Genomic DNA, 13,605 nt, shown 5'->3' on the forward strand with positions numbered 1-13,605 from the left:
CTTACACTACATTACCAAATGTATGTGGACACCTGCTCATCATTCCAAAAATCATGGGCATTAATATGGAGTTGGTCCCCCCCTTTGCTGCTATAACAGCCTCCTCTCTTCTAGAAAGGTTTCCTTGGAACATTACTGCGGGTGGGGACTTGCTTCCATTCAGCCACAATAGCATAGTGAGGTCCGGCACTGATGTTGGGCGTTTAGGCCTGGCTCGCAGTTGGCGTTCCAATTCATCCCAAAGGTGTTTGATGGGGTTGAGGTCAGGCCTCTGTGCAGGCCAGTCAAGTTCTTCCACACTGATCGACAAACTATTTCTGAATGGACCTCGCTTTGTGCACGGGGGAATTGTCATGCTGTTGCCACGAAGTTGGAAGTCCAGAATCATCTAGAATGTCATTGTATGCCTTAACATTAAGATTTCCCTTCACTGGAACTAAGGGGCCTAGTCGAAACCATGAAAAACAGCCCAACCATTATTTTTCCTCTACCAAACTTTACAGTTGGCACTATGCATTGGGGCAGGTAGCTTTCTCCTGGCATTCGCCAAACCCAGATTCTTCTGTCGGACTGCCAGATGGTGAAGCGTGATTCATCATGCCAGAGAACGCATTTCCACTACTCCAGAGTCCAATGACGGCGAGCTTTACACCACTCCAGCCAACGCTTGGCATTGCGCATGGTGATCTTAGGCTTGTGAGCGGTTGCTCGGCCATGGAAACCCATTTCATTAAGCTCCCGACGAACAGTTCTTGCGCCGATGTTGCTTCCAGGGGTAGTTTGGAACTATGTGTTGCAACCAAGGACAGACTAATTTTACAAGCTACGCCCCTTAGCGGTCCCGTTCTATGAGCTTGTGTGGCCTACCACTTTGCTGCTGAGCCGTTGTTGCTCCTAGACGTTTCCACTTCACAGTAACAGCATTTACAATTGACTGGGGAAGCTCTAGCAGGGCAGGAATTTGACAAACTGACTTGTTGGAAAGGTGGCATCCTATGACAGTGCCACATTGAAAGTCACTTAGCATTTCAATAAGGTCATTCTATTGTCAATGTTTGTCTATGGAGATTGCATGGCTGTGTACTCGATTGTATATACCCATCAGTAACAGATGGGTCTGAAATAGCCGAATCCACTAATTTGAATCGGTGTCCACATACTGCTGGAAATATAGTGTAGGTAGTGACAGTTCCTCTATGCTAAAAGAGTCCATCATTGGGGGCGTTCCTGTGCCCAGGCGTTGATGGCATTTAAAGTATCAGCTAACCACATATGTTATAGCAATCTGTCAGTTAATGACATAGTTGATGACAGGGCACGCAACCACTGATTGATACGTGCAATGTCTGACCAGGGGAACACGAGCATTGAAACCAGACCCTAGTCATGTTCCCCTGCTCAGACATTGCATGCATCAACCATTGGTTGCATGGCACGTCCTCGACTATGTCGTCAGGGACCAGATTGCTATCTATCTATCTATCTATATATATATATATATATATATAACGATCTGGCCTGCATCAGCAAAGGAACGCACCCACTGGTTTGCCTAGGGTCAGGTTTGAGACTAGATCTGTGGTGGGGGCTACACAAATCTACACCATAACCTTTCATGGGCACTAAATATAAAAGTACCTACTGTGTCTACAACACCAACATACAAATATTTATTCTCATCCTCTGCCACATACTGACAGAAATGCCTCCCTTCGGTCAACAAACTCATCAAGGTATGGTCAGAAATTATATATTTATATTTTTAAGTGAGTTCATAACCTTCATTCAGATATCATTTCCACATGGGCCAATGATAGCCAGTACTGAATACCTACATTTAGCAGTTGCCAGAGGCTTCTAACCTTCCTCAGTAGTCAGGTCCAGACTTCCACTACTGGGATACTGCAGTCTTATCCCAGTAGTATTCACACACTTCATTACTATAACCTCTCTGAACATAAATTCTTGTTCCCTTGCAACACCTCTTATGAGTTGTTGACCAACAAAGTAAAACATGATTTAATACATCATTTCATGTTTAAACTTGGGTCTCTAGGGATAACTTCTCTGCTTAATGTGGATTAATCAATTAGCCATGTAGCCATGCAAATTATACGTGCATTCTACAAGTGCTTTCTTTGTGGCATTTCATGTCTGTGAAGCTGTGACTAATTTTAAAGTAATAATTTGGAGGTCATTTTAAAGAGCAAGTGATGACTGCTTTTTCGATTACAATAAGTTGGTTATGGTATTCTTTTTACTCTCCTTTTTGTACTACAGATAGACTTAAGAAAACAACAAAAACCTGTCTCGCAAACTACAGATCTTTCAAGTCCACCACTTCAGATCTCGAGACAATAATGTTTCCTTTAATTGTTTCAAGAGCCATTCCACCACTTATCCTTCAGAAAGACCAGAGCGGAAAGCCAGTGAAATTCACCAGCTTTCAAAACCTCTGCAACAACAGACCTCATGTAGAAAACTTTCCAACTCAAAGTTGAAAAAGATGAATGGTCAGTATTCTTCCGACTCCTGCACCATTTGATTCCGTTTGAGACGTTCAACAAGACCATTCTTGGTCTGCCCAAAACCTCTCGCCTCTCGCTCAAACATGTTCAAATGCAGAGCATGAGCACGGATCAACTTTGAGGTTAGAAATTTTCCCAAATCGACTGACTGCTTCAAGAGTTTCGTCCCCTTTTTCCCCTCTCTAGCTGGCAGGAGACGGTTTTGTAGAGTGAGGTTGGAGGGTTGTGTGAGAACTCTTCTCAGTCTCTCTGCTCCGAGAACAATGTCCTCAGCCAACTAACTTGTGGTCCCTGGGGGAGAAGAGGTGGCAGGGATGTGACTCCTGTGACCCCATTGAGGATCCATGACCTTTCACCCCTCGACTCATCATCAAAGGGCTTGTCGCTCCGACACTGCTACCCCAACGTATGCTGCTTCTCCTTTTCTCCATGTGCGAGCAGCGCCTTCTCTCTCCCTCCTCCTCGCTCTTGTCCTGTCCAGCTCTACCCCCATTTTTCTCTCACTCTTGTGATTGGTTGGTTTCTCTCGGTCTCTCTCCTGTTGCTTTCACACAGTGGTGCTTCAGTTGTAGCAGTGGAAAACGGGTATCCATATGTTCTTTTTTTGATATTACCCAGATTAAAATGGCGACGAACTAAGCTCAGCACAGGCCTAGCTCCTTTTCCCACAACCTAAGAGTCAAATAAAACAAAGATTACTTTTATACCCTGACAAAGACGAGATATAAAATAGCTTCTGGTATCCTATTTACGCCACCTGATATTACTACAGCAACAGTTGGCTTAGCTCATAGAATATAGAGCAAAAAGTTCCAATGTAGTCTCTTACACTCTAGTACTGGGACAGTCCAGTCACACCATGTTGATAAGCTCTTTCCCCTTGGTAGGTGGAGTCTTGGGAGAGGGCCACGTCAATCTGGGACTTGAACTCATCGCCAAGGTAGCTGTCCTGTAAGAAAAACAACAAAGGAGAAGCTTTTAGCCTGCATGTACATGTCTGTCAGAGCAAGAACGTCTGCCATGAGAAACAAATGTAAACGTTCTTCTGCTTTACCTGAGAGAGTTCAGGCTGGGAGAGGCCAGGCTGGCTCATCTGGGAAGGCTGGCTCATGGTGATGTAGCCCTGTGTGAGGGGTCCCTGGGAGAAGGGCTGGGAGCCCAGGTCCTGGCTGGCCTGGCTGCCACTCATGAGGCCGTGCTGCCCGCTGCCCCCGCCGTGGTTCCCCATGCCACGGCTCCGCTGGCGCCCACCTCGCACCCCTCCGCCGCCCGCCTTACCCTTCATACCTCCACCACGGCCTGCTGGGGGGCAGTGGACCTGGCCCAGGTAGCCTGGCGGCGGCATGGGGGGCATGACCAGGTTGAAGGGAATGTTCATGGAGGCCATGGGGCCCGGACCAATCATGCCGATCTGGTCGTGGGTCTGGAAGTACATGTTGGATGAACGTCCTAGAAGAAAAGAAAACATATTGAACAACGGCAAAACAGGTAAAGAAACACAAGTTTACAGTTTGACATAGTCTCTCACCAGTGCTGCTGCGGTCATACACAGATCCAGGAATAAGAGCCTCCCTTGCATCATACATGGCTGTGCTCATGAAACGGCCCCCCTGAAGAACCCACACATGAAACAAACATTTCAGTAAGTCTAACACACACAGTAGCCTATGCACATATTTTTACAATGGTCTACTGGCAAAGTAAAATCATGTAAGTAAACACCACGCACTACATAAAGTTGTACATAATCCAACACACATAGGTTTAGGGGGGGACGACTCACAGGGTTGATGGCGTTGACCAGCTTGCGGGGCTTGCTGAACTGCATGAGGCTCTCCCTCAGGTTGTTGAGGGGTCCCTCCACCAGAACCTTCTGCTCCTTATAGTAGTTGAGCAGGTGGTTCCACAGAGGCTGCTTGGACAGGGCCTTGGGGTTGCCCACGATGATAACCCCATACCTATACACACACACACAAATAGGAAATAGTTCCTTTCAAATACTTCCTTCACAGATATAGAAAATAATAATATGTAAATCATTTCTCTTTGCAGTGTGACAGTGTTTTAGCCCGAGTAATGAGATTTTGCTCTGAGGATTTAGAAATTGTTGACATAATTCCAAATACAAATATTAAAATAGTCTTGCAAAACTTGAAAGAGAGGATAATGCTACGATTTTCTTGTTATCTGTTGAGCATCAGGAGACAGAGAGAATGGTCCATGTGTTGTTTACCTGGCCCTGGTGAGAGCCACGTTGAGACGGCGTGGGTCATTGAGGAAGCCAATGCCCTGGTGCTCGTTGGCTCTAACACAGGACAGGATGATGAAGTCCTTCTCTCTGCCCTGGAACGCATCAACGCTGGCTATCTCCACCTCCTGAGGACAGCCAAGAGACAGGAAAGCAATTAGATAAGCTAACATAGACGCACCATTCCACCATCCATTTGAATGTTTTAAGTGAAGGCCAAACTGGATGATTGATTCCATGAGCACATTACTAAACCAATGTAAACTGATTTATTTAGATTCATGCACTCCCATTTCAAGCTATAACTATATTTCAAACCTGCTACATTATAGTGAGAATATGACTGACAGACTGGAGTGCTGCAGCGGACAAGATTGGTCACATATTGTAGAGCCAAGCCTGTGTTTTGTACCTGGTAGAGCTTGGTGTGGAGGGAGCCACTGAACTGCATGTACTGCACCAGGTAGGACCTCTGGCCCTCGTAGGGGGTGATGATGCCTATCTGGTCAGGCTTGGCCCCAGCCTTTAGCAGCCTGGTGGTGATCTTCTCCACGTTGGAAGCCTCAGTTCTGTACAGCGGGAGAGAGTGAAGAAAACCTTATTCACAAAACATACCCTTTTTATGACTGGAGTCATAAATGGTCAGTGTACGAAAGCACTGGAATGACAAATGCTTCAGTTTGTCAAATACCTGTTAAGATAGGAGGTTCCAGAGCTTGCAATTTCTTCCTGGCCCAGGGTCACGTAGAAGAACATGGGCTTGTCTGGTTGTGGCCACTGGAAGTCAAAGCCTTTCTTGATGCGGTCAGCTGTGGGTCAAGAAAATAAGTTAGTAAAATGTACATTTAGGTGAATCCAAATTTAAGTGTAAATTAAGCCAATGTCGTGAATTACCTTTTTATATGGGTGTTTTACATCTGGTGCAAGCTGAGTAAATATGGCTGTTATAAGGCAATTCATGATTGTTCTGCTTTCTTGTTCCTTAGAGACATGATCTAAACTACCCAACCAGTTTGTAGACAACAGGGAGGCCATTCCCCTCTTGCTGGACAAGCACATCAGGAGGACAAGCTAACCCTCACCTGTGTTTACGAGAATTCTATAGACGGGATGGCTGACAACGTCCAAAAACGATGCGTGTAGGCAGTGTGGTTAGATAGCTTGCCATGTGAGAAATCATAGTTGGCCCGTGTCAGCTCGTTGTATCTTGTTATCGATACCATGTCTTGAATCATGTCATGTCTATGCTAGTATGGCTCACTAGTTAGCTAACCAGCAACTGTAACAATGTATTTGAGAGACAAGTGCTCATTGTGCAAATGCATTTACGTTTTCAATAAACATTTGGAGACTAAATATAGTTTACAACAGTCTATGCCAACCCAGTCTGTTCTGCGCCATAGTTGCACACGCCTCGGTTTTGTTGCTAAACCAACCCGTGTACACACTGGCCCAGTTCCATTCCTCACCAACTTACCTGCGGTGACTCCGTTCTGCAAGGAGCCCTCGTAGAAGATGTTGGAGGGGAAAGCGCTGAGGGCTGGGTGCATACGGTACTGCACCTGCAGACGGATGGGCCTGATGCCCAGCACCACGAGACGCTCAAACAGGGACTGGGACAGGCCCGCCTTGGCAGCCTTCTTACACATCACTACTGGACCCAGCTGGCAGTGGTCTCCCACCAGGATCAGCTAGAGAGAAACAGAAAGAAATCATAGATTTAGTACAAATAGAAAGGCTATTCCAATTCAAATCCATTGTTGTGTGGTGTAGGAACTAGTATTGGGCATAGCATTTGCATGTGTTTATTTGCTATATTGTAATTACTTTGCCACCATGACCTATTTATTGCCTTACCTCTCTTATCCTACCTCATTTGCACATGTTCTATATAGATTTTCCTACTGTATGTTTGTTTTACTCCGTGTGTAATTCTGTGTTGTTGTATGTGTCGAACTGCTTTGCTTTATCTTGGCCAGTTGCAAATGAGAACTTGTTCTTAACTAGCCTACCTGGTTAAATAAAGGTGAAATAAAAAAAACATCACAACTCAAGAGAAAGTAGTGCCCGTCTCAGTGTCACATTCAACCAAGCACAAACACCTGGAGAAAGGTGATAAATGTAACTGCACTTTTCCCTCAGCAACAACCTTTGATAAACATTCTGTATAAGAAAGAGAGAGAAGTTGGGACCTGTCATGGAGATTTAATTTATCGTAGAGATTGCCCTGAGACATACCTGCTTGGCCCCCAGTATGACAGGCACCATACACTCTGGCTCAGTGGCCTGGGTGCTCTCATCAATGAGGATGGAGCGGAACTGCATCTTGGCCAGGCGGGGGTCTCCTGCCCCCACACAGGTACAGCAGATCACATCAGCATTCTGTGGAGCAGAGATGGGAGACATGGTCAGTGATAATCAACCTCAGGGAGTAGTGGAATTATGACATTTTAGGACTTTGTTTTAAGGGAGTGTGTGGAAAAGGAGCAGGTGTTACCATAAGTAGTTCCCTCTCGGCGGTGCGCTTCAGGGCCCTGTAGCGCTTCTCGTCCGAGGAGGACAGCTCCCCAGTCTCGTCCTTCAGCTGCTGGAGCTTCTGAAGCTCTGGTATACTGCATACAGATACAACAAAAATACAAACTGAGAAACCAGTACTCTTTAGTGTGGAGAAATTATGTGGCCTATGTTGAAAGTTCAGAAAAGCTGCAAGACAGAGAAAATGCCTCTGAACATGAACTGAGAATCCATGCTTTCAAACTGAGGCAACTCATATTGCCCATAGCTGAGTTCTCAAGTTCTCTGCCAGGGCGGCAGGTAGCCTAGTGGTTAGAGCGTTGAGCCAGTCACTGAAAGGTTGCTGGATCGAATCCCCGAGCTGACAAGGTTCTGTCGTTCTGCCCCTGAACAAGGCAGTTAACCCACTGTTCCTCGGTAAATAAGAATTTGTTCTTAACTGACTTGCCTAGTCAAATAAAATAAAATAAAATAAAAGTGGAATCGATCCTTTGTCTCCTGAGTTAGCAGGACACCTGATAAGATAAAGACACCATATTCCTCTCTCGATAGCAGTCCCAGGTTACCTGTCCATGTTGCGGATCTGGTTGTGCAGAGCCAGGAAGGACACAGGGGAGTCGATGGCCTCTCTGCTCTTGGCAGACAGCCTCACCACCTTCAGACCTGACATGTGGATCTTCTCAGTCAGCTGGTCCACCGCAATGTTACTGGGAGCACACACCAGCACAGGCCTGAGGACACACACAACTTGTGTTAGGGATGGACAAGAGCGCTTATAAAACCTTTAGGTTGGTCAATTTAGAAAGAATATATATTTTGCAATGATGATCTCTGCCAAGACTAGATAGACTATAAGAGTAGTTACTCTTATAGTGAAAGTTATTTACTTATAAGTACTGTATATGGTTAAGTACTGTATATATTAAGTGAACACATCTTACCCGTTGCCCTGTCTGGCCAGGTGGTACACTACAGTGGCAGAGGTGACAGTTTTCCCCGTGCCAGGGGGCCCCTGGATGAGACTGAGAGGACGCTGCAGCACAGTCTTCACAGCATATACCTATGTGATGACATTTTAAAATGCCAAACTGTCAGCAAATATCGTTTTAGAAGGGATAACTCAAATCTCCTCATAACTTCTGCATATGGTAACACCCACCTGTGAGTGGTTGAGGTCAGGCAGGCCCTGGGCGGTGAAGCGTTTGGGCAGCTGACACTTGATGACCACATCCTCCACCTCGTGACCCAGCAGCTTGTGGTAGATGTACCCGGACACAGAGGTCTCGTCCACGGCAAAGGTCTTCAGGGCACTTTGCATCCTGGAGGAAAGTTTGAAACCGTGTGTAATACTAAGTCCATTGCCAAAAGCAAGCCTAGCTCAACACATTTGTTGCATTTCATATGGATTGGTGTCAGAAGGTTCCTACCGGTCAAAGGAGGTGGACTTCCACACAAAGTCAACCTGGAAGTTGTGTGGTACTTCCACGGGGGCCCCAGCACTGCTCCTCAGCTCAATGGCTATCTCATCGCCATAGTCTATTGTCACAGGATTAAGGACTACACGCCACATAACACCTATTCCTTCCAGAGACTAATGCTATCAGTGGTCAGAGAGAGACAAACTCATTTTTGAATTTGAATCAAATTAGTAACGAAGAGTCAAAGGTAACATAAGAGCATAATGATTTTTAACAAAGGATACTGTCTGGGACTTTGATGACATGTCCAATGCCTTTCCAGAGTGGGGCAAGGTCTCCCTTGTACCTCAGGCAAATCTCATCTCCCTGCATCAGGCGCATGTCTTCAGAAATACAGTGAATAGTAGAAAAAGGACAGCAAGGACAAGGGAATTGGCTGATGAAAAGCACAATTTAGAATCCATAGACTTCAGGACATTAGTCATACAAACCTAGAATCGTGTACACACACACACACACACATACAGACTCAAGACTAGAAGACACTCCGGCATGCTCATCAGTGAGAACGTGAGGGAGGTTGTGGCCGGAATGGAATGGACATGGAACACTCGTGAACACTGACGTTGATGAACAAAAAATGAATTACCACCTGAGTCCGTCTTGGGAAGGCTGAAATAAGCAATCCGCTTTTTATTGAGTCCCAAGTCCCACCTGACAGTAATATTGTCTTGGGTCTGTGAAACAAACAGACGAGACGGCAATTAATTAACCATCTAAAACCAAACGGTCTTTACCGTGACATCCAAAAGCAGGAGGAGCTAGCCTGAAAACTCCAGCAGAAAACAGTAGAACTTACCTGGGACTCTTTGAGTTTCTTATCGTAGTCAGCCTCCAGTTTGACCAGGGGGCCAAATATGTTCTGGTACTGGTAGGCATCCTCGTAGCGCAGCAACACGTGCTGAGGCTCCTCGTCCACGCCGGGCTTCTCCAGGTCCTCCAGAGTGGCTGTGGGGTTTTCCTGAAGACACCCAGTCAAACAACAGCCACCGATAAAGAGCACTGCTTACTTTATTTGAGAAATAAAATTCATAATAAAAGCCAGTAGCTCTCCATGACCAAAGTAAAAGGCCACTGGCCTACAGTAAACCACTGGGTTAACTCTTGCTAAATTTACATATGTAATTTAGCTGACGCACTTATCCAGAGCCAATTACAGTAGTGAGTGCATATATTTTCATATTTTTCGGCACTGGTCCCCCGTGGGAATCGAACCTACAGCCCTGGCGTTGCTAGCACCATGCTCTATCAACTGAGCCACACAGGACCATAAGGTAGTTTATGAACCTTCCAGAGCTCCTCAAGCTTGTTTATCTGCTGGGCGGTGATCTGGCGGGCCCGGAGCTGCTCCTGCTCAGAGGGGATCTTAACCAGCCAGGACAGGAAGCAGCGGTCCTGGATCAGCGGCTGCCACTGGGAGCTGTCCCAGTTGATGTCTTTCAGACTGCTCTGACTGGCACATGGCTGCCTGTATTACCAAACACAAACAATATGTCCATCAATGCACTCCACTACAAAATCACTTTGATTCAATGATAAGAGCTATTGGATTATGGGTCCAAAAAGGGCCAACAACATTTTGCAAAATAGGACATCTGATCATTGTGAAACAGAATGGTGCAAAAATGGTTAGTAAACACCATAGACCGGCTTTACCTGCAAAGCAGTACCACCACAGAGTCTGCCTTGGCAGGGATGAACCCCAGGAGGAAGACGTTGCGACAGCCACAGTTGTAGCACTCCAGCACCGTCTCCCCCAAAGGACCATCCTTGTGCAGAGTCACCTCCTTGGACTTGGCTCTGACCAGGTGGTTCACAATGTGGCTGAGAGAGGAAAATATGAACAGATTTAGCAACATTTCTGATAGACATTTATAAAATGTCCTTTGGGACTCATGTGCCTCACATTCTACTTTATGTGTGTGTATAGTCTTCCACATAGACGCCAACTACATTTAGCTAAGTTGGTTGTTCTTTGGAGCTTACCTGCCAGATGTATTGCCACGTCCATTGCAAAACCACTTCTTGCTGGTGTTGCAATACACCACACAAGCAGGATCGTGAATGCCACAGTAACTTGGGAAAGCAAAACAAGGATAATGTCACAAGGAGGAAAACAAATATTTATTATGAACTCTGCAAGACAGCACCAAAAGATCAATCAAAATATATTTCTGAACATTACCTGCATGCGTGGACTGGGAGGTCTTTAGTATAATAGCTGTCTTCCTCGTCTTCTTCAAAGTTCAACTCTGCAAGAAGTTGACTTGCTTTCACAACAGGGTCATCCCCATTCTGCTGTACTCCATCAGGCCCATTCACCTGGAGAAAACATGGAAATATAATTTCAATAGCGGCGGGCAAAATAATGTAAATAACCTGGAAATGGACACCACCACAGATAACGTTTTAACTACAAGTGCAACAGACAGTTAGTAAACTAACGTTAGTTAGCTATCAAATGCACTTGTAGCAAGCTCACAGCAGTTAGCTAGAATGCCTGCTATGTAACGCGGGCAGATGAATTTAGGAACGCTACACTCAGTGCCATGGCGTTATCAAGAAAATGACAGGCTGCTTGACAATCTTGGTGTCCATCCCACAACGCGTACAAGCAAATTAGCTAATACTAGCATGCTAAATTATATGTAAACATGCTGGCTAAGTTAACTGGTTAGCCAGCTACGTGGCCTCTGAGACAGATGCATGTGTTCTCTTTGTAACTATACAGCTAGCTACCAGCGTGCTAGCTGTGCTAACATAGCTGCTTCTGCTAATATAGTTAGCACACTGGCTAGCTATCTCCAAGGTTCCGTATGTACAATACCCTGTAGCTTGTTAGCGAGTTTTTATTTGCTAGTTTGAAACCACACAGGCAACAAAAATTACACGAACCTGATTTTCCAACTGACTCTGCGTTTGGCCTGTTTGAGTCTGGCTCGGCAGGGTAAAATCCGTGAACTCATACTCCGAACCCTGGGTATCTGCTCCAAGCAACTCCGCTTCCTCAGTGTCCAGGAACGTGAGAGTCTGCGAGCTCGGCCCGTACGCCTCAACACTCATTTTCTCCACCAACAGTGATATTTCAGAATGATATTTAAAATTGAATCGCTAACTAAACAAAGTGTAGATATCCCTGCCAAAATTGAACTTAAACAAATATCGAAATACCTAAGCACATGAATAAACTGAGAACACACGGTCTCGTGAGCCTCAACTCCCACTCGAAGTAATGACGTAACACCTTGCACACAGCACAAAATGCAAAGAGCACATCATAGTTCGTCAAATTTGACAAAAGCTGGATCCCTTCTAGCCATAACCACATTCAAAGTGTCAATGGCATAACGTTTACACAAAAGGGGAATATTTTTCACAATCCTTGATTAGGCCTTAGAGTCAGAATGTGTTTATCATGTACAGTAATTTAGAAGATGCTGTTAGAGCAACTTACAGGAGCAGTTACTGTAGGGTTAAATGCCTTGCTCAAGGGGCACACTGACAGATTGTTTTAACCTAGTCGGCTGAGGGAATCAAACCAGCAACCTTTTGGTTAATAACACAACACTCTTAACCACTTACCCTTTCCTGGTAATATTATGTAAGTAAGATGACATTCATTCAAATTATTTCCAATTGCAATAGATGTACATGATGAATTCATAGGAAGAAGAGCACATACTACTACAGGTTTACCAATAGTTATTTTACTTGGTATGGCTTAAGCTTATTGGCTTAAATTTTTCTTTAAGTGGTTTAATCACAGCATTAGACCATATTCTGAAGTAGAGAATACAGATACCAAAGACAAAATAAAAATGTCCATATCATTATTCATCACATTACAAATATTGATTGTATATGCAATAAATTACCTGAGATAATAACAAATGGTTGAAGTACATTAATAAAAAAAAACATTTGTGTGTCCTTATATTGTACACTATACAATATACTGATATTGTACAATTTCACAACAAATATTAAACACATGATGAGGGGGGCTAGAGATTGTAAAAGAAATGGCACGCTACGTTGACCATTATGTCAAAGCGAGAGTGATTTGTGAGGGGAATAAGGAACTAAAAAGGGAACTATTTAAAATAGTGAGAAAGAAGCAGGCAGTCAGTCATACAGCTGTCAGGACGATGTGGCTTAAAAGCACTGAATATCCAAAGATGGCTGCATTCCAAACACTTAAAAGACACACCCTCTCCCCTCAAACTTCTGATGACGTACAATGACGTCTGACGAGTTTACACTTGTAGGGCAAGGGAGGAAGACATTTTAAATGGACTGCCCTTGCCCGGAAATTCGTCACTCGTTCGTCCGGCGAATATTGTGTTTTTAGCCACCGGTAGCTTGTGGGTGCTTTATATGGGCTACAGTCAATTATGATTGCATGTCTACTTATATTAACTATATAGTTATTAATATACGCTTACTGTATGATAGTTAGCTAATTAATTTGCTAGCTAACGTTAGCCTGCCTAGCTGGAACTTCTGAAGAAGGAACATGTTTTATTTATGCAATTTCCAAAAAGCTATCCAAACAAAAACATAATTACTTTTACGTGACGCGAATTTAATTATGGGGCGTTTCAAGCCCCGAAGTGAACATAAGTGTACACTCGCAAAATCTTATCAAAAACGAGGGCTGAGGGATTTACGTTGCGAACTTCCCTTGCTTTGGTCGACCGACGACCAAGATGGCCGCAGGGATTACTCCAAGGGCATTGCATAAAGTGAGGATAGTGGACTAGGGTGTGTCTTTTATGAGTTTAAAACGTAGACAATGGTTCTCGCATCTACAGCATCATTTATTGGACCATTACAG

General features: G+C 44.7%; 1 protein-coding gene across 2 annotated transcripts; it reads right to left on the bottom strand.

Annotated features, from left to right (window-relative positions):
* Window positions 1-2,266: 2,266 nt before the first annotated feature.
* Window positions 2,267-12,040, bottom strand: LOC110508900 (regulator of nonsense transcripts 1). Of its 2 annotated transcripts, none has more exons than XM_021589799.2 (23): window positions 11,664-12,040; window positions 10,954-11,090; window positions 10,755-10,844; window positions 10,425-10,592; window positions 10,056-10,236; window positions 9,568-9,729; window positions 9,361-9,445; window positions 8,993-9,091; window positions 8,718-8,826; window positions 8,450-8,609; window positions 8,232-8,350; window positions 7,857-8,021; window positions 7,274-7,388; window positions 7,015-7,158; window positions 6,254-6,467; window positions 5,468-5,585; window positions 5,189-5,345; window positions 4,762-4,904; window positions 4,312-4,486; window positions 4,057-4,138; window positions 3,583-3,977; window positions 3,358-3,477; window positions 2,267-3,200 (listed from the first exon to the last, which is right to left on the bottom strand). In XM_021589799.2, exons 1-22 carry the CDS (start codon window positions 11,829-11,831, stop codon window positions 3,361-3,363), a joined length of 3,303 nt encoding a protein of 1,100 aa, XP_021445474.1. In that variant the 5' UTR covers window positions 11,832-12,040; the 3' UTR covers window positions 2,267-3,200; window positions 3,358-3,360. The 2 variants fall into 2 exon arrangements, with proteins under 2 accessions (XP_021445474.1, XP_021445473.1); XM_021589798.2 differs by having other exon boundaries at window positions 9,358-9,445.
* Window positions 12,041-13,605: the final 1,565 nt, after the last annotated feature.

This window comes from Oncorhynchus mykiss, chromosome 28 (genome assembly GCF_013265735.2).
Source record: "Oncorhynchus mykiss isolate Arlee chromosome 28, USDA_OmykA_1.1, whole genome shotgun sequence".
In the NCBI taxonomy this organism is placed as follows: Eukaryota; Metazoa; Chordata; class Actinopteri; order Salmoniformes; family Salmonidae; genus Oncorhynchus; species Oncorhynchus mykiss.